General features: G+C 39.6%; 1 protein-coding gene across 1 annotated transcript in view; it reads right to left on the bottom strand.

The window, feature by feature from the left end:
* The window catches only part of tsnare1 (T-SNARE Domain Containing 1), a 1,274,638-nt gene that overhangs the window by 40,089 nt on the left and 1,209,211 nt on the right, over window positions 1-25,338 (bottom strand). The window contains exon 12 of the mRNA XM_050047737.1: window positions 20,855-20,964. Within this exon, the coding sequence (XP_049903694.1) occupies window positions 20,869-20,964 (96 nt within the window). The 3' untranslated portion in view covers window positions 20,855-20,868. The remainder of the gene's footprint in view (window positions 1-20,854; window positions 20,965-25,338) is intronic.

Raw genomic sequence — 25,338 nt, 5'->3', positions numbered from 1 at the left:
AAAAAAAGATGCAAATTAGGATTGAGCAGAGTACTCGGATAAAATGAGTATCCGGTACAGATAATCTGCTTTTTACAAGTATGAGTATCATCCAAGTTAAATAAGAAAACCCCCATAGTTGTAAAAAATGGAAAAACAGTGGGTAGCTGTGGTCAATCTCTTACTCTTGTCATTAAAATTATCTGAAGCTCAATTCTAATATTTTTCGGTAATTTTTTTTTTAATAAATACAATAACTTCTGGTTAGGTCCCACCCACTTTGACTTAAAATCTGCCCATTCTGTATGGCTACAGATACGTATAATTTAGTTGGTTAAACAGACACAGATTCAGATTCAGGTAATGGTGAACTCACCCCTAATGCCGATGAATTTGCAGAAGGCAGCACATATGTTGTCATATTTTAAGTTGATATATAGTGAACTGGTTAGCAAAGAGTTGCTTATTTTCAGCAGAAGCACCATCATTATCCATTTGTGGTCAGGTTTGTGGTAGCCTGACAAATCTAACTCCAATGTTCACGTTTTTTAAGCTCTGACTCTACCTGGCCCTTTAGCTGATAAATGCTCCACTATGTTCACTAGCTTTACCACTATAAAGCTCTGTGAAGCCGAGGAGAGCTGTAGATTCAGGGGATAATTCTCTGTAGGTTCATTACTACAAACAATCCTTTTCATAACATTCATTCTGTAACTGTGCCACTTGGGATCAAAGTGTAGCACTTGAAGCAGTTCGGCATATTTGATGTATTTGATGTACTTGCATTATTTGCAGTTTTTGGGTTGTATGCACATGGTTGAATTTACTTATTGTAAGCTGATTTGGATAGAAATTTCAGCTTAATAAATGTAAAAAGACTATAGTTTGTACATAGAGGCGGCATCTAGACATATCCTCCACAGACAGATGGCCAGATCAACCGACAGCACAACTTCTCTAAAGCAAAGAACATTAGGTTCACATTCCATACACTTTAAACCTTCCATCTGTCTGCACCTGTCCTCAGATGGGCTGTAATATTCTTTTTTAGCAGGGGTAGTCCTCAGAGTTCACATGCAGTCAAAGAGCCACCAAAGGAGAGATTGCTGCTTACATTATGGTCTTTACATCACAGTATCTGGTTGCTAGCAGTGGGTAATGTAGACAGGTAAAGACTTGTATTGTCTCTACAGCTTGCTACAGTATTCTACTTTTTCCTTCCTGGGCTTTATAGTTTTTCATCCTGTTATTACTTTATTTTCCTTTGTGACTGTTGGTTATATTTTGATAGGCAATTCTTCATTCAAATCCTTTGAGTTTTGCTAATAATAATGAGCTATGCTGCTAAATGAACTTGGCCATGTATGTGTCACTTTGATATATTGAGTTTTAAAAAGACTGTTAGGAGGATTTTTTTTTTTTTTTTTTTAGTTTTTTTTTTTTCTATAGTATTCTACCATGATATAAAAAGGTCTTGTTTTTTGTTCTTTATATTCATTCATACCTGTTTATGGATAGGCTATATTGACATAAACATTTATTGGTTGGCTCTAATAAATAAATAAATAAAGGGACACATCTTATGTCCATTATGATTCCTCTCAGCTGAGCTCCCAGTCAAGGTTTCAGTCACTTTAAAAACCCTACCATTTCCTTTGAAATTGTTACTAAACACAACCTGTAGATATACTGCTTGTCTTTCAGTTAAATGTCCACTTTCATTTGATATTTTTTAAAGAAACTTTTAAGATCATACCTTTTCTTCATGGTTTCTGTTTGTGTGTGATCTCTCCTAAATCTTGTACTGCCCTGTGTTTACCTCACAGGTTGTATATCTGCCTTCTCTTTTCAGTCCCTTTGATATTCTTTAATCGTGTTTGTTATTCAACACCTTTTGAAGCATGCCGGTCAAACTTATTTTGGTTTTAACATGCCATGTTCAAAAATCTGATAGTGATACAAGTACTGACAGACAGCTCAGAGAAAACTGTTAAGTGGAGAGGAGTGTGCATCGAGTTAAACAGTGGTCACTCACTGAAGCAGATTCTTTGTCTGGGTTATGGATGCTATGATGACATCCATTGTCTTAATAATGAATAGGAGAGAGAACATCAGGTCAATCATTTCAACTAAAAGCCAATAAAAGGATGTCTGTTTGAAGACCTGCTCAGCAGATTGGCTGACTGCAATTTTCAAGATCTACCTCTATGAGTCTTGTGTCAGTATAAAAAAAGTTAAAGAGTGGAAACATCCTTAAAACAGATTTGTTGTTTGTTTTTGTTTTGTTTCATTTTTAATATGAAACCCCACTGGGACTTTTTGCCCCCTCAACTTAAGTTGTTGTCCAACCGCGTTCTCTCTGACACCACCAGGCGCCATTAAACTATAATTGCGACTGGCCCCGTGTCATGCCAAGGTGAAAGGACTGCTTCTTTGGTTTTTACCTGACGTTGGAAGTCACTGCCAAAGCATCGCTATTCAGCAACTTTGGAATGAGACCGGAGTGGGAAAACCAATGACAGTCTCGGCTGGTAAATCTGCTCATAAACAGGCATTTTCAAGTCCTCTAGAGCAGACTTGTATTACTGAAAATATATGGTGATATCTCAAAAAAACTGAGCATGCCAGGTGATCTAAGAATATTTCTGAACCTGTAGATAAACAGGTGTCTGACCACAATGTTTGGAGACTGTGGTTTCTGTTTCTAAATACAGACAACAGGATGCCCAAACATTTGGCCACATTTGATGGTCCATTTATTTAAATTCCAATCTGTTTAGCAAGTAAAAAATAAAACAGAAATTTGCACAACTATTGTGGTCATGCTTTGTGTGTGTGTGTGTGTGTGTGTGTGTGTGTGTGTGTTGTTACAGTATTGACTTTTTTTTCACCCCAAAGACAAACATTAGTTCATGAGAAATATGCTTTCATGTTTGTTTTTTTTAGTTATTTTTGAATCTGTTCATTGATTAATTTCCCTTACAAATAGAGATTTATACATACAAGGTCATATATGTAGGAGTAAATATCTCCCACATTTTTTTTAACTAATTGATTTATTTTTTTGTTTTACCTCACCTCTTAGAGCTTCCATACATTCAACAGAGAGGTCCTGGAATATTTTTTCTATTGCTATGTCAAAACAGCAAAAAGCTAAACACATCTAATTGATCTCCTCTTACTAAAATGAAGCAAAACGTCATGTATTGCTGTTTACTGTGCAGCTTCTGTGACTCCTCCTGTTTTTTTCCCCTCTCCATCTGTCCATTTCGTGTTGCCACTGTGGGCGGTGGTGGCCTTAAAGAAAATTGACTGAACATTGACAGAGGCTGTTTTTCACTGTTATGCTTACAACTGTTTCAACAATAATTTTAGGGGAAAGGCTATAAAATACGTCATACATTAAAATATTTATCTGTGCCAGTAAAAGTTTTATAGAAGAGGGCAACTTGGTTTACACTTAATTTCCTGGTGTGAATATCACTTAAATAATGATAAAATGGTCAGACAGTTACTGCAGTAAAATTGAGTTGTTTCTGCAGACACCAAAATGTTTGATGGAGCTGCAGCCAAGTGTGTTCATTTGGATCTTTAGTACAAGAAGTTGTTGACTTTGCCAGGCTTATGACTGCTCTGCTGCGGCAATAAACCCAGTCTCGTCTGCTAAACTCAAATAGTGGGCTATAATATTATTTCCCTCCAGTGGGATAGTTGTGACGATAGCTATTCTGTCACACACACACACACACACACACACACACACACACACACACACACACACACACACACACACACACACACAGTAGTTCGTAATCCTGCCTCATCTGCTAAAACAAACATTCTGATTTATTTCCATAAACATGAAGGGCTTCTTCTAATATGAGAGCTATATTGTAGGCCTATAAATATATATGTGCCAGAAAGCAATATACAAGAAAGATACCAACAATATAAAGCTTTATATCTGTACACACTTGTGGACAAAAAAATGCTAAAAAAACAGATATGTAGACAATGTGTGGCTCCCATTAAATTTCAGAAACAAAATAGCTAAGACAGAGTCATGGACTCATCCGTGCACCAGTAATACTACAGTAAGTTCAAAATAGCAGCTCTTTAAGTCAATGATCATGCAAGAAGCTGTGTAAGGCACAGTGGTGCTTACATGCTAACATGGTCAGTAGGCCTGGGTTTCTGTACTCAGTGTACTAAGTATTGACCAAAATAACCCATTACTAAGTAGTACTAAAATATCTATTCTTCTCCCAGCAAATGATCAGTTTAACATCTGCCCAGTTAGCTTGAGCTAGCACAGTAGCAGCAGCTAACATCCAACACAGAGCCTTTAAACAGTCCAAACTCATACCGATACTGAAATAGCTTGACTCTGTTGTTAAACCCATTAATAACCATTAGGTAATGTTATTGGTGTGATGCTAACAGTAAGCCCCATCACTGTGTGTGTGCAGGGCAGACTCTCACAAATGTCCCCAGATCGGAGCCCACACTCCCACTACAGCAGCTAACGCAACCATCCAGTCTGTGATGTGTTGAGTGTGGTGTATTTAACGGAGTGCTGAGATGCTACCAAAATGTTCTAAAACAGTTTAATACATTCAGCGTCATACTTTCATTTGGCCATGTTGTCGAGCTAGTTTGCTATCTTTGTCAAGTAGCTGTGCGTTAGTCACTCAATCTACACCAGAAAATGGCACTTCACAATAAATGCTCTGTGCCGGAAGTTCACTGTACTTCAAAATAAAATGTGTTTCTTTTTCAAACTTGACTAGTTTGAGAGGGCCCGCAACCCACCAGTTGGGAACCACTGCTTTAAAGTATGGCTATATTACATGCCACTACATTTACATTATCAAATGAAGCACCCATCTATTGGTGTTGGTATCACTTAAAGGGCACTCATATTGGTAGTGGTATCATCATTTTTTAAACAATACCCAGCCCTAATGCTCAGAGTGACAAAGTAGCACAACAATGACAATTAATAGCTTTGTTTAGCATATTAGCATGCTAACATTTGTTATTAAGAATCAAACAACAAAGTACATTGAGACTGATGGAGTGTCAGGAGGGTCATTAGTTTTACAAGCATTTGGTCATAAACTACAGAATTAGACAAATGTGCCAATGTCACCTGTTCTCTTTCCAAGGTCATAAAATACCAACACTTTGTCATGCCCCTCACCGTCTCATAGCGTCCCTATGTGATGAACAGCTGAAACACATTGAAAAATGTGGTTAATGTTGCTCATGATTAGGGTTAGGCAACAAAACTACTTGGTTAGGTTTAAAAAAAAAAAAAAAAAAAAGGATCATGTTTTGGGTCAACTACACAACTGTTCGTATGACTTTGTGCTCCACGAATTATGTTACATCCTTAAAGTTACAATGTGTAACTTACGTGGTTGTTTATTAGCAAATATCAACTATTGCTGTCATAAATATATATTTACTGAAGTGTAATGCAATTCACATACAAATGGAAGCTTTCTCATAGGCTTAGAATGATTTCTCTATATATACACAGGCAGGGCGCGGTTAGCTAAAGGCTGCCCTCTTGCGTCGCCATATTTGAATACAGTGGCCGAAAAGGATATACGCGCTTCGCCTTTCGCGTTTACCTAGAATTTGCCATCACTGGAGACGGTTGTATGTGTATGCTTGTCATTTTCCACTTAAAAATACATTTCTAAATACTATACATGTTTTATATATCAATGATATGTGAGTAGACACCTTAGAAAATCATATTAAGAAAAAAAATTAAGTTTCCACATACTTCCTGTCACACGGCGTTGTTGAGTTCCTGACCCATCTTACTGAGGGCATGGCGACGACAAACCCCCACAAGTAAAGGTGATTTTCATATTATAATAATATTTTTTTTGTTGACATATATACATCTACTTAATCATGATAGTCTCTAGAATCATCCAAACAACAGAAATATTACATTGGATGTATAGTTTTTTCTGTATGCAATCATTTGTCCAAGCGGCAACTATTGTTGCCGGTGGGCACATACCTTGTCAGTAGATAATAATGTTAGCTAACATTACCAACATTACAAAGGGCTAATATTTGGTAACAATACAGTTTTTGATAGTGTTAGCTTTAACATTTGGTAACCAACATTACTAGTGTTGGGTAGCTAGCGCTAGCTAACTAACTAGCTAGCTATTAGCGCTGCCAATGTTAGCGCTGACTGTGTTGCACTGTGTGGTAGATTAGAAGGACTGAATGATGTCAAATACAGGGAGAACATCTTTAACACTATTGTACATGAACAGGGATATAGAATTGGAATTGTTTGGTAAAAATATCCATTTCAAATTGCGTTAATTTCACAAAATGGTGGCCCCCATTGGCCATGGGAGCAAACTCTTTTGTGTTTTCCACAGAGATAAACCAGGAGGATTAGAGAGGTAAACTTTGGCAGAGGTTTTGGACATCCTTGATGCAGATGATCCCTCTGCAAAAATCACAAGCATTTCAGTTGTGCCAGAGTCTGAGAATAATGCCCGTGAAACAGACTGTGACAGTGATTTTTCTGATGATGATGATGATGATGATGTGACCTGTGATCCCAAACGCCTACCATCTAGGCTGCTCAAAGGAGACTGCTTTGTGTCTGATGGTGACATGCAACTACCCATCACTGATGATGGACAAGAACCTGAGTAGCTATGTTTCCATCCAAAAGTGATTTGAATCATTGGGAAATGCGCATTAAAAGAAATACGAATCCTGTGTGTTTCCATTAAATGTACGGACTTTGGTGAAAACTACGAACTCACACAAGTTTTCCGCAGAACCGAAAACAAAACAAGTCTCGCATTCTTCTTCTTCTACGTTTTCTGGTGGTTGGCAACCAGCTTGTAAATGCATTACCGTCTTATTAAGGATAGAAATGTTCTTATTTTGTCCTCCGTCTTGTGTTGTTGTTTCCCGCAATATTTTTGCCTTGTGAGTGAACCGGAAACACTGTAAGCAGTTGGGGTGACAGTGCGCTACGTCAGACTTAATTCGAACATAACTGTTTCCATCCCCCGTTTTGTGAATCAACATTTTTTCGAATCAACCAAAACCCGGCTATAGCGAGTGTATTTTAGTTTGTGCGAATCAGGGGATTTTAATTCGAATTTTGGCGTTTCCAAGTTTTTTGATGACAAAATTCATGAATTAAATTGTTCTCACACTTGTTTTAAATAATGAAAGTCTTTCTCAATAAAGACAGCTGAATTACATGTTGTTTTTTGTGCTCTAATTCACTTTTCACTATTAGAGGGGAACATACAAGGTATGTGCCCACCGGTAACTATAGTTGCCCAACATTCAAATGAGATTTTCTAGAACAGAGAGCACAAAATGGAGGAAATAACTTTAGAACATGTTTATATGTGACTCAGTTAATATGATTATATGCATAAAAACATTGAGAAAAATTTGGGCACAAATGGGTTAAGGTGAAGATCAATCCGGGGCGCTTCTGCATGAACCTGCTTTGCACTTTTATGATTCTGTCGCACTTTAAATGGAGGACCACACATATGTTTTGCCCCATAAGAGGGAAACCACGCCACCAAATAAAAGAAAAAGATCAGATAAGCGAGGACGGGACAAAACGCGAGTGAATATCGGCGTTGCTTATTCCAGGTGGAAAGAACTCCTGAAGGAGAAGGATTTCACAAGGGATGCAGAGGTTGCCTGCTTTGTGCTAGACAGGTAATTCAATCTGATATTTTAAAATCATTTTGGCTTCATGCAGGTAATTCAATCTGATATTTTAAAATCATTTTGGCTTCATGTTTGCAACTACTTTTCCCCGTCGTCTAAGTTCGAGTGACGGCTATGTTTACGTGCTAACGTTATTCTAGCCTTGGCTAACGTTATCCCAGAGCTACAGCTAAATGGTTAGCCTAGCCTACAGCCTTATCTGTTGCTTCCTCTCGCGCTGCTGCGAAGACTGCCACCCTCTCCTCCTCTTCTTCCCTCTTGGTAGCCGAGACACTACCTCCTCGCCTGGCCGTTCCTGCATCGCCTCTACCCCCTCGCCCCCTTCCTGTCCCTGGTCTTCCTCCTCTCCCTCTCCCTCTTCCTCCTCTCCCTGTGTCCTGTGGAAGAACACTCTGGAAACACATATACTATAATCGTACCGACCTATATTTGTCGCACTGTGCCGTGACTATCGCATAAAACGTGTTATTTTAGCACTGTGCCGTGACTATCGCATAAAACGTGTTATTTTAGCATTACTGTGCTAATCTTCGTGTTACCAAAACAATTAGAAATAAAACACTCCTAACATATATCTCACAGATAATCTATATCTCACTGGTAAGCTATCCTATAGTAACATGGTTTAGATTCCTAAATAAATATTCACCTCGTCGCTAGATACTCCTGAAAAACTCAAAAAACTCGTGGATGATGCCATCTCTGCTGTCTGCACAAGGCTTTTTGTCCTAGGAGGCCACCGTCACTTACCTGACGGGAGGGGTGAGCGCGAGTGAGCGCTGCAATCTAGAATTTGACTGCTGATGTCACTGTTACTCACCACTTTTACACACTGAGGCTTTAACGCACAGTAACGTTATTAATGTAAAGTTATGGAGGTTAGGTTTAGGCAACAAAAGTTACTGTGATTAGGTTTAGGTTTAGGAAAGGAAACATGGTAAGGACGTACCTTAAAATGACTTAAAGTCCCGAAACGTGCAACTCGAGGGAAAGTCCCACGCAGGAGGTCAATTTTTTTGTGACCATTCCACCACTCTAACCTGCCCCTTTACAAGTGCTCAGTAATGCTTCCTTGTTTATTGCCATCGGTGCATTGGTCACGTGATTGCATCCTTTCAGAATACGTTGCATATGCACAAATTTTGGTGCATTGCAACTATGAGAACAGCCTGTTTGGGTTAAAATGTGTATGTTTAATAAATAAGAATGTAACATTAAGTGAATACAGTATGCAACCTACATCACTGCACAATGACTGTATGTAAATTACGTACCATTACGTTAAAACGACATTGACTTTCGGTTTCAAACGGGACACAAACTCTGGTCTCCTGACTGAAAGTCCAGTTTTGCTTGACCCATCCAGACTTTCTTCGTCTTTATGCTATGTCAGTTGCTTTTAGCGCCAGGTATTGCCGTGGATGTGTTTTCACTGGAATTAGCTGAAAGCCCAGTGCATCTCATACAGATGCTTAAGGGTGCCTCTGGCATTAATATCACAGACAGAGGGGCATGATAAAGTGTTGTTCTTTGACAGCCTGATACTTGTGTGTGTGTTTAGCAGCTCCACATCCACAGTGTCTCATGCACAGCTCTTTTCCCCACTCCTCAATCCTTATGGACTAGCCCCTTTTTGCCAGAGCAGGTCACGTCTCTGAAGTGTGAAATTTACTTATAAAGGTATACCCGTGATTATTATCTTTTAACTTTACAATACAGTTGTTTTCATTTGCATAATGTTCTGTTTCTTTTGTCAGATAACAGAACAAATGTAAAATTTAATCACAACAACTGACCAACTATTGTTATCAAGCTGCTGAGCTGCAGATCATATCATTACTTTACTATCACAGCATCTGCAGACACAATAAAGGGAAAGACAGGTTGATCACAGAGGCTGTTCTGTGAGATCAGCTACTGACATTTAAAATGAGTGACAGAGAAAGATAAGAGTAACAAAAGGTTGCCGTATTCAAGTACACTGTCAAAGCATCTGTTACCATCGAAATGACCTGCAAACTTGTATTTATGCTTGTAGAACATGAATAATGTCAGCAAAACAACTCCAAACAGAACTGCGACTGCTCAGGAATGGCTAGAGGAATGTGACAAAGAGCCCAAGAGGTCAACTTAGCCTCTAAATTCCCCAGATCTTAAACCGAACAAGTACCTGTGGGATGTGGCGGTATCTCAGAGGTCCTGTGTCCACGCCTCAACAGGTCAGAGTCCCCACCGTGGATCAGATTGGTTCTGACCTGTCTAGGCATAGACACAGCACCTCTGGGGGTGTCCTGTGGTGTCTGGACATAGGGAGCTGGTGGCGAATCTTTTGAGTCCTGTAGGTTGTGAGGTGGGGTATCGGCACATCCCAAAGATGCTGAATCGGACTGGGATCTATGGAATATGGAGGCCAAATGGACACCTTCAGCTCTTTGTCACAATTATCAGGCCATTCCTGAACAGTTTTTCGGTTGTGACATGGAGCATTGTCCTGCTGGGGGTCCACTGCCATCTGGAAGTGCTATTGACATAAGGTTGGTTAGGGTACTTAGTCTGCAATGGTGTTTGGGTGGGGGGCATGTTGAGTGGCGTTTACATGAATGCCATGGAACCAAGGTTTCCCAGCAGAACATGAGGTGAACAGGGTTATTCATGTCACCTTTAGGTGGTTTTAACGTTTTAACTGATAGGTGTATGTGGTACACCCAAAAATTGTGTGACCACGTTTGTGTTTAAGCATTTAGTTGAAAAGTAATATTCTTTAGTTTTGAGGGTTTAAAATTGTCCTTAATTAAATAAGAGACAGTCACCATATTTTATTTTTCATATGTAATGTGAAGAAGTATGGTAAATGTAAGCAGCACCCAAGAGGAACCTTTGTGCAGTTGTGCCCCGGGTTGTCTCAGGTGGGACGTTCCGCCCACACCTCAGATGCAACCTGGATGACGGACTGAGCAGTCTGTGTCTTCATTGCTGCTACATTTTATCTGTATTTTACAGGTCAGTTGGTGAAATTTACCAATTTCAACTCCTTTAGAGCTTATGTTATATGAAAAATTGTTATACAGAAGCTGTGACATTGTTTTGAGTATTTCTTTTAACTTTAAGAACTTTGAAATTCCGCTGTCCTAAGGTGGTTTGTTTTATGCTGAGCTAGTCGCCACAGGTCACCAATGTTTACTTGGCACAGAGTGAGATTTCCAACACATGTATAAGTTCATAGAAAAGTGATATTCTGTTAAATGCTTTATATGAAGAGAGACAGTAAATGTTATAGAGCTGCATTTGTTTATGGAGATGTTTATACTGTGAAATACATAGTGTAACGTTTTATGCACTATAAAACTATTAGAGGATAAATTGTTGTTGTGATATTGGGTAACATTAACATTTCTCTTTGAGTGATAGTGCTGTTTAAATAAGTCTGTAGGTCCACAATCATACAAGGTTGGAGGTTGCTTGTTTAAAATACAGTTGACTATGACCGTTTTTTGCAGTTTATTGTTATAGTAGCCTTGATGCACTTTTATAGTGATACAGAGTGTGCACCAGAATGTTGATTTAAGTGCGACACTGTGAGCAGTACACCAGAAATGTGAGTTATGCAGCTGTGAATGTATTATATGAGGTGTTTTGGACGAACTGATTGTTGGATGTTGGATTGTTAAACAGTTAGTATGGACTGAAACAGAAACTGATGTTTTAATTAATACTGTTATGTATTAATTGGTTTATTTTGGATTTTTGAATAGAGATGCAACCTGGATGATGACCTGAGCACTCTGTGTCTTCACTGCTGCTGCATTTTATCTGTATTTTACATATTTATCTGTATTTTAACATATTCTGGGACCCGTAACATGTATGTCTGACTATTCCTCATGAATTTCTTTCACAAAACAATTTCTGCCTCAGTGTTCTGTTTCCTGAAATATGGAAAATGGTTGAAAATGAGGAGGAGCAAGTTCCACTGTCTGACAAAGGACATGTGTTGACGTGTATTTTGAAATTCTTAAAATTACCATTTAGTTCTAAAAACTTAATATAACGTGAATATAGTTACAACTGATAAATAAAAAAACCACCATACAGAACAGGTGAATTTAATCACTTATCTCCCTCACTGCCATGAAACATGTTGGCTACTATTCCCCCCATTTTGAAAAGAAAGAAAATGTGTTCTGTTTGTCACACCCCAGTGTGTGTTACATGACAAGAAAGCCCAGGTAAAGCTTTTCAAGGTACATCAGGACACAAACAGACTGCATGTATGGTGTTTGAATATAGGCCTCAGTGTGATGTCCCCCACAGAGGACGTAAATACAAATTGCTGGGTATCAGAATGCTGGGGCCTCAGTAAGCTTTAAAATTGGGTGTTTGAGGTTTGTGAGGATGCAGGCTGATAACTAGTCTGATATAGCTTAAAATATGTGCAGGTATCTTATTTTGCAAAGTATGTGTTGTTTGGCAATTTAAACAGAATATTACTATAGGAATGACAATGTGTATTACAGTTACATAGCGTGTTGCCTTGAATCCGTGTAGAAAACTTTGTTTTCGTGCATGCCTCCATGGTGAACAGATAATCCAAAAAAGCTCAACATTCTTCATGAACTGAAGTAAATGGGTTCGACATTTAACTACAGCCAAAACTATATCAAATAAATGCCATCTCTTAACAAACTCTCACACAACACCTGCCGTATAATCCAAGCCTTAATAATCCAGTCGTATGCTCAGTACTTCACAAACACATGCTTTTTTTTGATAATTATTATGATTTCAGAGAGATCAGTACAAACAGTCTTATGCATGACCGAGCAGTGTGCTTGGTCACACGTGCGTTTGAACTCTGCTCAAGCAGAGCTAAAACACACATGGAACTGGTCTCACTCTGTAGTCGGCGAAAACTGGAGCTAAGTCAGTGACTTCCTGCGACAAAATAAGCCATCCTTTGTTTAATGGTGCCCTGTGGTGTTGGGGGAAACCTGGCAGGACAACAACAAAAGTTAAGGCGACAAAAGTTGGAGTAGGGCGGGTGGCAGGGGTGGTAAATGGGTCCAACAACCACCAACTTTCACCTGCGAGGCCAGTGTTCGTTTCCCATATGATTGTAAAGCCTATTCTGTTTTCTAAAACTCAACCACGCGCGTGTGCATGTAGGCAAAATTAACCATGTGCGTTTGTTATTGAAGGAAAAAAAACGTCAATTCACGGTGTTATACTGATGTAGTGCATTTATTTTGAAAGAGACTGTATGCAAACTGTACATTTCCTGTGAAAACAGAAGTGTATTTTGAAAACAGACAGTACATGTAACAGACTGAGATTGACACGGCGTCCCTGAACGTCAACAACCAACGCACCCAGGGTACCTTGCACATCATATCTTAACGTGTAAAGTCCATGATCAAACGTTAATATGTGACGAGGTCGGAGTGAGAATGTGTTGGCCCATGTGTGGACATGCAAGCATCGGACATGCTTCTTGTAGGTAGAGGTGTTTTATATGTAATAATTTAGCAAAAATTACATGTGATTGGGAAGTACTGAGCATACAACTGGTTAAATTCATGAGGATGTTCACCTTTTTAGATTCTTCACTCACCATGGAGTCATGAGAAAAACAAAATTTTATTCACTAATTCAAGCTAATACATGATGAGTAATTGATAGACATAGGGTCATTTTGTCTGCGAAGTATTCTTTTAAAATATGGGATTTAAGTTCAACTTGTGTGTTGTTACTTTGTTGAAGTTGCTCCCCCCCAAAGCAAATTATCTGTGTCAAAATTCACGTCTTAATAAAGTGTGTAAAACTAACATGTAGTGAAAGTTCATTAAAACTTATGGCCTTTGATAATTTAGTTGCAACTTCAGTTCAACCTTTAGGTCAATACTCCTTTGAAAGATGCTCAATGCTCTTCGAAACAGAAAACAAAAAGACATACAATTTCAAATAATGTGGACAAAAACATATGTACCCCACATGTGTGCAGTCATTAGCTCGCCTGGACTGTGGCACTGCTTTGTGACAGCACAGGTGAAAATCAATACAGCTTTCTCTGAACATGTGTAAACAGCACAACAGCCAGTAGTGGACTTCACAATGGCCCGTTTCTTTTTTTAGCACCGAGACTGTCTTGCTGTGGTAACTGGTAGTGTCTAGCCACTTGAGCGTCAACCGCCAAATGCTGAGCCTCAACATGGGCCAGTCGCCATGGGAGAATCGATTCAGCCCGCTGTTTATGAATAGAATGCCTTGTTCCACAGGATTTCCATTTTCCTCCCCCCAGAGGAAAATAGGTGACGATCAATACTTTATGCAAGCAGAGACCTCTCGTATTGAACGTCAAGTGAGAGAGAAAAAAATGTGTTTGTCAAGAGAGCTTTTCCAGCCTTGAGTAATATGAGGCTAAAGTTACTGAAGTGGTCTTTTTATGTCATTTGGCAGCTTTGTTAAACTTGCAGGAAAATAGAGATCACACTCAATTGATTCATAATTAAATGAACTTTTAGGTTTAAGATAAACAATGTATCACTTTTTACAATGAAAATAAGATATCTGATCTTTACTACCTCTCAGCTTATCATCTTCACTGGTTCTAATATGAGATGAGAAATCCAACCAGGTTATCAGAGAGTTAGACATGTGTCTGTGTCTGACAGGCATGGAGCATCCAGCTTTGGTTTCCACTGCCAGCATCTTGTAATTTATGGAAAAATGAAGCAATAAAAGAATGAATCATGAATTTCATCAACAGATTACAGAAAACATGGATGTACCATCTGTTACATATAGAAGCCTGGAGAGGCAAGGTCAAAGTTTTGTTGTTGTTTTTTTAGTTGTTGTTGTTGATGTTGCTGTTTTGCAGGCAGTGTTGCCCAAAACCTAATTTTATCTCCTATTTGAATTTATTAATTATCAAACATGACAGAGAGATTTAATATCCCAGTCTGTCAGTGTTATTTTCATGCCCACACTGTCTCTGTTCAGGCCAAGACACACCAAAGCCACTTCAGAGAACTCGAAGGCCCCCTCCTGCGACGCCTTACAGTATGTCGCCTGTGTCTCAGCCAAAAAGTTGTACATAAACACGCCGCAAAGACTACAGCCAACAGCCAACAAGCATGTATGTTCTGTGCCTGTGTAAAAAATATGTAACTCTCCATACCAGCAGGTGACGGTAGTCTATGTTCGTCATTCAAAAAGGGAAGCCAGAACACCATCTTAATGCTAGTTACCCAACAAACACCGAATTTCACCCAGGAGAGCTATGTTTGCATCCTGTAAGATGATAAAGCCAAACCCTGTTCTTTTTTCCTAAACCCAACCACGTGCATTTGTTATTAAAGGAAAAAACATCAATTCATGGTGTTGTTCCAACGTAGTGTGTTTATTTTGAAAGAGACTGTATGCAAACTGTACATTTCCTGTGAAAACGGAAGTGTATTTTGAAAGAAGACAGTGCATGTAACAGGCAGAACTTGACACTGTGTCCCAGAACATCAACAACCAACACACCCAGGATACTTTGCATGTTTTATCTGTACGTGGAAAGTCTATGACCAAACATTGATATGTGATAAGGTCGGAGTGAAAATGTGTTGCACAATGCAATGTTGAAATAACAGAGCATATTTACTGTGCGCCAGTGAACAAAAAAATAAATAAATAAAAAATAAAAAAATCACCATTGTATAAACCTGGCCTAGTGGCTGCCAAATATGAAATTCTGGGCCGATACTGACACCAAATTTTAGAATAACAATTTTGGCAATGGCCAATACCACTGTTTTTGTATCGGTGTTTCTTTTGTTTTGTTTTTTTGTTATTTATTCTTCTTTTGTCGCAGGAAAGCACAGAAATCTTTATACTATATATAACACATCATAATTCCCTCTCTAATATACCTTTTATAGTGCTGTGATACCATCTATAAATTTCTCCTTCAAACAGCTGTGTTTATTCAAACTACATTTTACAAGATTACACTGAACACATCATGAGAGCATTATAATTTAAACTCATTTTTACTGATAGACTTGGTTGTGGACACAGGCTGCTTAGAGATACCAATAACTAGCTCTCCTCCTGCCGATTTCAACACCGATTTATTGATGTTGTTGTTTTCATGTTCCTCTCTCCACATCCACTCCTCTCAGTAGTGTAGTGGTAGTTGAGTGGGTACCAGAGAGCTTTTGTCATTTCGACTTGATAATGATACAGCGTGCTGTATCTCACCCATGTCCCGCAGATATCAGGTAAAGAGTAATGAGCTGGGGGAGGGAGGCCAGGGGGCGGCAGGAACCTAGAAAAAAAGGCCTCTATTATTTATTGGGCTTTGCTATGCAGTTATGTTGTTGTGGCCTAATGTAATATTTCAAAATAATAGTAGTGATAGTATTAGTGAATAATAGTAAAAGATTGTTCCCCCCATGGATGATGGCACCCTAAAGGCGGATTTATACTTTTGTGTCAGCTCTATGCACAGCCTACGCACATGGCCTACACTGTTGTGAGCAATTATAGGCTACTTGTGTGGTGATGCGTCTGTGTCGATCTGCAATTACACTTCCAAAACACTAGTCGGTGAAGTTTCTCTGAAGTACTGGAAAGTTACTCGCAGCATTCACAGATAAAGTAGCAGTCTTTTGCTGGATACATTTTCCCCACAAATACAACATGCTAATGTTATTAGCACAAGCCTATAGCAGTTTACATTGTATAAATTAGCCTAGCAGCTAGCAGAGATTTCCTCTACACATGTGATGCCTGGAACAACAGCAACATTTAACAAAGGTAACGCTACAACATTCAGCTCCATTACAGCTCACAATGTTCACTGACAAAACAACTGTCTTATGCTAAACACGTTTTCCAAACAAATATAACATGCTAATATTATTAGCACAAACGTATGGCATTTTACATTGGATAAATTAGCCTAGCGAATAGCAGAGATTTTCTCTTCTCATATGAAGTCAGGATAAAACACACACAGGACTTAAAATGCTATTCTGTGGGGGCTTTATTGTTTTTACAATTTATTGTTCCTTAAAGTAAATGAAAGCTTCGTTTACACTGAGGGAAATGATTTCAACTTCCAGAAATAGACAGGAGGTCGCCACGACGTGTAGTTACATTTCTGGGGAAGTGCGCGTCAGGCTACAGCGTACGTATGCATCAACGCAGAGTCTACGCCGTAGGTACAGTGTTGACTTGACACAGAAGTATAAACCCCACTTTGGCATTTGCTTATATTACCTATGCCACTGGCCAGCACTGGTTATCTGAGAAGGTAAAACCTTTTGTTAATGCTACATTTGGCTGAACTTTCAATGCCCTTTGTATCATGCACTAAGCGCTTCATCATTCTGTGTGGCTCACACTCTCAAAACAGCCTAGTTAAGCCTAAAAGTTTATCTCTGTATAAAAAAGGGGGGTTTCTGCAGTTGAATCACTCATAGCTGACAACCTATAAGCGACCCATGAGCAAATTTAGACTGAGAGGTGGTACAAGGTAATGGCTACCAGCAGGCTAACTGTGATAGACTGATACACAGCTCATTCACCCAAAATACTCCTCTTCAAACCTCTGTATCTTTTTAATGGGATAACTTCTGAAAGACTCACCAAAGCACATGAGAAGGGAAATTAAGAAACCCTGGTGTCAACATGTATTCAAGGTGGATTCACTGCTCAGCTTTGGTTCCCACTTGATTCTGATGAGTGTTGATTTGGAGTGCTGACTCATTATACAGGCAGAGTTACATCTTGTTTGCTGGCAGGCTTGACAAGTTAACATAATACGTACCAGAAATGTATCTTTTGAGTATCAAACACTACAAGTTTGGAGTTTCTACACTGATTTTTGATTAACCTGGATTCATCTCAGTTACAATGAATCCCTTTAATGGCAGGTTGTCACCGCAGACAATATGTATCCACTTATCCAGACAAACTCATCAAACCTTACTAAATACACTGAGGCCAAGCTATGCTATGCTAGATGCAACAGATTTAATAGATAAACGAGATTATCCAGGGCTGGAATCATGCTTCAGCAGAGGGCATAAATAAGGGGCATTTTTTTGTATGTATCTCATCAAATTCGACTGACAGCCATACAGCAGAGTCACCATTCATTTCACCTACTAAGCCTTTGAAACAAATGTATACTGCTATTCAAACTGCAGAGGCAGTGCTGTGACAATAACAATGAATCCAATATGACTAGAATTTGCAAAAGAGTGCAGGCTCACATGCAAAATGCATGTGCAATGAATTTAAAAAGGGTCAGTGCAGTTGATTAACTTCCTTTTTTCTCTAAATGTTCATGATACATTGTACATTGATCAGATAGAAGGTGATCAAACTCAAGTTCACCAAACATCCATTACTGTCCCCTACAGAAAGATGCCATCAGAAGAAAATTTAGATGATATTTTATAAATTCACAAACGGCAAATGAGGCAGTGAGTATGTGAGCAGAGGGATTAACACTCCTTGCCAATGTTTGGCACACAGTTTTACAGCATTTTCATTAAGCCAGCGAACATTTGGAGAAAATTATGCTGGACCTGACCAACACATAGCATCATATTTCACTTTAAGAGACTTTATGTTTACGGTCTCTCGAGGCCAGTTTGTTGATTTTAAAGGCTTTGGCAAACAAACCGGTACAGTTTAAATCTTAGTCTTAAAACACATGACAGAGAGGTTGTTAAAGTTGTATTGGAATCTGCATTTGGAATTGAATTTAAATCACCTATCTTGAACTTGGAAATTCATCTAGGTTTTTCAGATAACTCTATCAAGATTTATAAAGTATCAATAGTGTAAGCAATCAAAAATCTTCACCATTGTGGAAGCAAGCTGCAGTCACATAAAAAGACTGGGAAGCCCATCAACACAACACATTCTCACTCCGACCTCGTCACGTCGGTGTTTGGTCATGGACTTTCCATATTGAGATTTGATGTGAAAAGTAACTTGGGTGAGTTGGTGTTGGTGTTTTGGGATGTCGTATCAACTCCAGTCTGTTACATGCATGAAATGTACAGTTTGTATTCAGTCTCTTTCAAAATAAATGCACAATGTTGGTACAACACCACACACACGCGGTTACGTTTTATCAACACATGCACATGGTCAGGTTTAGGAAAAAAGATAAAGGTTTGGCTTTACAATAATAATAATAATAATAATAATGCATTTATTTTATAGAATGCTTTTCATGGTACTTTAAGACACTTTGCATTAGTTAAAAACTATCATAAAATAGAATACAGTAAAATACACACGACATCTTTCACACATTAAAAGCCGTTTTGAAAAGATGAGTTTTGATGGGTGATTTGAATCGGGAGAGGTCAGTGCAGTCTCAAATATGTTTGGGGAGAGGATTTCAGAAGGAGAGGGCAGCTATGGAGAAGGCTCTGTTGCTCCATGTCCGGTGCTTGGCCCTGAGTGGTGGAGTCAGGAGGTTGGCATCAGAGGAGCTGTGGCTGCGGGAAGGAGTGTGGCGGTGGAGCAAGTCAGTGACGTAGGAGGGGGCCTGGTTATGGGGGGCTTTATAAGTGAGTAGAAGGACTTTGAATTGGATGCATTGTGGGACAGGAAGCCAGTGAAGGTTCTAAAGGAGAGGGGTGATGTTCTTGTGGGAGCAGGGATGGGTGAGCAGACGGGCAGCAGAGTTCTAACACACGCACAATCTTCTGGGAAGCGGACACTGGCCTCCCTGGTGAAAGACAGTTGTTGTTGGACCCATCTACTACCCCTCCAGCCTGCCGTATTCGGACCTCCACTGATTTAACTTTCATTGTTGTCCTGCCGTGTTGCTCCCCTGACTGAATAGCGACTGGCCATGCATCATGCCGATGTGAAAGGATAGCTTCTTTCGGCAGTGTCTGACGTTGGAAGTCACTGACCAAGCACTGGTTTTCGATGACTTCGTAGTGACTCCAGGTTGCTCAACAAGTTACTTTGCTGGCTATTAAGTTAGCCATTATGACTGTAACTAAACTACCTTCCCTATCAGCAGACAAATTGTTGTCTGCAATCTGGTCTCACAGAAATATATGAAATGACCGCGACCTCTTGACACCACATTACATGGCAGTGGCACATATTACGTTGAAATCCAGTACTGACACCTTGGACACAGTAACAAAGGAAAGTCAATTAGGATACTTTGTTGTGATGGACACACACACTCCCTGGTTTAGTGACATCACACCGTGGACAGTGGTAATGTTACATGGCCAAAGGTAGTAAAAAGAGCAAGAGAGACCATGAAGTGAGGAGGTTGGGATGGTGGATGGGTCAACCACCACAGGAGACTGCTGTTAATGTCCCATGTCAACAAAAAGTCAACATGGACTTCTTTTAATTTTTTGTACTTAGTCCTTCTTGTAATCATGTAATGTAACTAATCTAACGTCACTTACAATACTGGACTTTCCCCCAGCCCCCAGCCAATTTTCATAGTGGCCAAAATGAAAATGGAATTAGGACTCCCAATGTTGTCGTATGATGCCTTTGGGCCCAAACAGACTTTTTCCAATAGATTTACAATATTTTTTTTCAGTGTCACAACTGCCGCAAAATGACTTGTTTCACTATCAGGATTAAGATGATGTTACCAGTGTAAGATGGCCGCAGCTGTATGCAAGATATTTTATCTTCATTTCTGAACAGTGGGAGGAAGTGAAGATGCATTGTCTATCTTTACATACAGTCTATGGTGCACACAAACTGACCCAGACTGGAACAGACTCAGTCCAAAATTGACCACTCATCACTCCCAAATGATATTTATGATATGATGTGTGTGTGTGTGTGTGTGTGTGTGTGTGTGTGTGTGTGTGCGTGCGTGTGTGCGTGTGTGTTGTGTGCCTGTGTTTAACTGGAAAATAATTCACTGCCCTACCAATTAAATGTGGTGATATCACAATTGGCTAATGTCCCACTTTTAATAAAAAGGCAAATATCAGCTCTATAATTTTGCAACTACTATATTTGTCGAGTCCTAGCAGCAGCATTACTTATGAGGAACTTACATTGTCAGATATCTGGCACAGGGGTTGCATGTTGAATTGTGGATGACTGTTCTTACCACAGTGGCCGGTCTCATTTTCTTGCTGAAACAGCAATGATGATGATGAGGATGGTGAGGACGATGGCTCCGGCCACCAGGAGGTAGCACTTCCTCTTCCTCAGCTGCCTCTGTGGGGAGAAAGGATTCAGTGGGTAGGTGGAGTTCAAGCATTAGTCAGGACCCAATTGGACGCTACACTGCTGTGTAAGCCAAGGCAAGTCATCTAAAATGAAAATGATGATGCAGCTTTAAATCTTTGCATAACTGGTCTGCCATTAAATCCTCATACACTCTCTGCTGGGGGTTTACAGCAGTGATTTAACCAGTGATTTGTCAGATCATGAGAGCTAAAAATATTCAGCTCTAAACCCCCATTTTCGCATATAGAGCATAAGCAGCCCTGTAAATGTCAAGTTCCAGCTTAATAACCACAGAGCCACAACACCCCCAACTGCCCTATTTTGTTGCTTTTCAGCTTATTCAGTGCAACCCCACAGCACACCTTTATATGCACTCGCAATTTCCATGAAGAAAAAAGAAAAAAGGACAGACATCTTAAAGGGAACACCATAGAACAAGGAAAGTGGCATTTAAACCAGATAAGACGAACGCAATTGTGGAGGAACTAGAAGATTCAAGGTCACGCTGACAAATACAGATAAAATGCAGGAACGGCTGAATGGGATGACTGTCCAGTGGTGGCCTGCGCTTCCCCCCATCAGAATGCTGTGCAGTCATCCCTTTGATGGCTCTGCTGCACATTATTCTTGTCTGTGTGATGGCATCCTTACATGACTGAGAGAGGAGGAAGAGGAGGGAGGTAAAAGGCTGACAGGTGTAAACCACCCAAATAAAATCATTTCCTTCTCCTGAACTTATCTGTTCAGCACGTGTAGGGCTATCAATTACCTAGCCTATACTGCTTGTCTTTTTGCTTAACTTCAAAAGTTACAATTGGGTGGAAAAAAAATAAAAACAAAAACAAGACAAAGAGAGACTGAGATGAAATGGTGAGTGTTACTTTTGGTGACTAAGTGTTTTTGACTTTGTATTGATTTATAGTGGCTTGTATTTAGGTTTGTCAGAATATACACGCACGCACGCACGCACACACACACACACACACACACACATTTCTTCTTCAAACACCTGTATTTATTCAAGTTTCTCACCAAAAACTACATTGTTCATGACTACACTTGAACACATCATGAGAATGTTATAATTTACCTTCACCTAATGCTCATTTTTACTGACCAGAACTTGAACGCATCATAATGTATCTCAATGCAAGTAGTTAGTTGTGGCCACCTGCTGCTAACAGCTAACTAGCTCTCCTCCCACTGATGTCAACACAGATTTGTGCTGGGTGTGTTCCTTTTTGTGCCGATAGTGAGTTTAACGTGTCCTTCCTCCTGACGGTGTCCCAGGAAGATCTCTTTTTTGTCCTAAACAGATTTTCTATTGTCCATGTTAGCCTCGAGTTTTGCTATTCGGCCTGGGCAAAATTGATGACACAACAGAAAAACATCGGCTGCTGCCATCTGTGAATTCCACGTTATTTGCAGATGGCAGTCAACAAGGTGGCTATCAGCCAATGTTGATGTCTTGCCAGTGTATTCCTAATACTGTATACTTCTTAAGTTGCACATTTTTACAATAATTTAAGTTTACAGGTTGTACATTGTATATGCTTGTAGGCCTACTTGTTTTAACCATACAAATCATACATTATACATTTATTTTTTACTCTAAAAGTTGCAGCCATAAGCGTGGAGGGGATCATGCATTTGGTATGCGAGTATGTGTATTTGTCAGTTCGCAGCTACTCCTGCAAACTACTGGGCCAATCATCCAGACATTTTTTGTGCACATTTATAACTGTAGACTTAACAATCTCTAGTGATTGCAGTGGTTCACAATTGTTGAAATACCTGTTTTATTGACTGTTTTGTATTGTCACTCCTCACTCCTTTTAACCGGCTTGTAGGGGCTGCAAGTTTTCTCAAAAGTGGCTCCGCTAAAAACAACATGCCTTACTGTCTGTTGCAGGTCACATTTTGGCCTTTTGTCGTGACTCTAAAACTGACATCCATTAAAAACTCTGGTCTCATTTTGAACCAGAACATCTGCAGATTAATTCTATACCTGACATGTTATGATTCCCTAAAGTTAGGCACGACACAAGTTAATGAATCACAATTTTTGTTATCTTTGCCACCATCTTGACTGTAAGGGGGCCAGAAGAGACACTTCCACTTGGTGCAGCTGTGCCATGTTCCGGCTGCTATGGCTGCAATCCAGTTGTCCTCCGTCCATCACACGGCATCATACAAGACTGGAAGCTTTTAAGAAATGGAGTTTTGCCCGCCCAGTTTCATAGACTTGCAAATGTTGTTGATTTGGTCATTTCTCCTTGATTTATGTGCTTCTACTATGATTAGGTATGGTGCCTGCTCAAGTGGGCAGGTAAATGGTTTCTTTCTTGGTATGTTTTGTACAAGGCAATAGCATATTTCAGAGACAAAGGCAATACAATGCCATTAATTGTGTTTATTGTTATTATTTCCTGCTTTGTTGTGCTGTGGCCTACAGACAAAGTTCATACTGTTCAAATTCTGGTTGTGACATGGATCAAAGATTAATGGCTGTGCTCAAGCTATTATTAAAACTTTCATCCTCATATTGTGTCCTCTGAAATATACTGTGCCACATCTGCTGGAAATACAAGAATGTTTCAGGGAATAAGGGCTGTTCTCAGCTCCAGCCTCTGCATTGTAGCCGAAATGCAGCTGCCTGGCAGAGATCTACACTCTCCTGAGTGCACTTTTCTAGTTATTCATGTTCTTAAGATTGAAAGTTACACATTATGTAAATGTACTTGGTTTTTTATGTTAACAAAATGTTTTGATATTTACTGACAACCTTTTAATGAATGGTATACATGTTCTGCCACAGGAACATTACATTTTTTAAATTCTAATTTATATTTAACGGATGTTGATGACATAATTTCTTTTATTATATTGTAATTCTCCAAAACAATTATTCATTGGTTCATGATCTTTTTTGGTCTAGTAATTTCTAGTTTTCCATTGAGCTTCTTTGTTTCACTTAAAAGTGTTTCATTCATCAATGTCATGTTAATGAAAAGTGTAAGCAAGATGGCAGTCAAGAGGTTCTCAGTCAGTCTATCCAGAGGAATGAAGTATACATGAAAAACGACTTGATCACAGAACATGAGGCTCAGAAACGTAAAACCACACAGTTCCATTGACACTTGCATTCAGTAAGTTATTTTCACTTTAAGTGCTTATAGCTCTTGAATGCTTTTCAACACTATTTTCTGTTTCATTTCTAATATTGCCCGTGGTAAAATTTAGATTTCAAATGCTTCAAACATTTCCTCCACACAGCACACGAGCTTTATTCATCCATGTCAATTACTTGCCATGTCTGAAAAAAAAGAAAAAAAAGTGTTGACTGTGTTAAGCGAAAAAATATTAAAGTAAATAGAGTGAAGAGGGGGGGTTAGGGAATATTTATATTTCCTTGTCTCCTCAGGCGTTGACGCTGTGTTGGAGCACAGAATCTATGTTGTTTTGAAATGCCTTTTCTCCCGTTTTTTTCCCAGCCTGTTTTCTGCTACAAAGGCAGCGAGAGCAGCCGCGTTAGACCAGAGCCGAGGCTGGAGTCTTTAAATCCTGACGCGCTTCAAAGCACGGAGAGAGCAATTCATCTTCTTATCTGAGACTCAAAACAGGCTTTCTGTGTGGAAGAGAGAGGGAGAGAGGGAGAGGGGGAGAAAAAAAATGCTGTCGAGTAATTTTCCGTTTAAACGTTCCACTCCACAACAATTTGCATAAGCAGCCCTGCGTCTGTGATAAGAAGATTGGTAATTTTCAAAGGCTCTGTGGGGATTGAGAATTAAAAGCCTTTCTCCGCTATCTCCCCTCTTGCAGCTGGCCACCACAGATTCCCCAGCTTCTCTCACGCGTTTCCTCCTAAACTATGCCTTATAAACTTTCTCTGCCATCCTCTCCTTCTCTCTGCTCACTCTGACAGTGCTGAGTCGCTCCCTCTCTCTATATACTGTATTCCCTCCCTCCCTCTCTCTTCCAAACACTCTTTCCCTTCTTTTTCTATTTCTCCCGCTCGCTCATCCCGGCACTGCTGTTATTTGGGGAGAACAAGAAAATAAATACGGTAGAGGGGGAACAAAAAAGGGCTTAGTATAACAAAGGAAGTGTTGCAGTATTTTTAAACCAGAATTTTCCAGATTGCAGGGCAGGCTGAGAGGCGGGACAGAGAGACTCGCAGAGGGAGAGACAGAGGAGGATAGAGGAGGTTTGCTCTTATCACCAGTGACTTAATCTGCCAGAGAATGGTGTCCTTAGTGCCAGCACTTCAGGGCCTATGGGTGCTGCAAGCCCTCAGGGAGAAGACGGTGTCTCCCTCACATCTTTTATACTCACTTTTAATGTCATATAAGGGGAATAGTT

Source organism: Epinephelus moara, chromosome 6 (genome assembly GCF_006386435.1).
Source record: "Epinephelus moara isolate mb chromosome 6, YSFRI_EMoa_1.0, whole genome shotgun sequence".
Classification (NCBI taxonomy): Eukaryota; Metazoa; Chordata; class Actinopteri; order Perciformes; family Serranidae; genus Epinephelus; species Epinephelus moara.
Note: the sequence above shows the minus strand (reverse complement) of the source record. Positions and strands in the feature narration are given on the sequence as shown.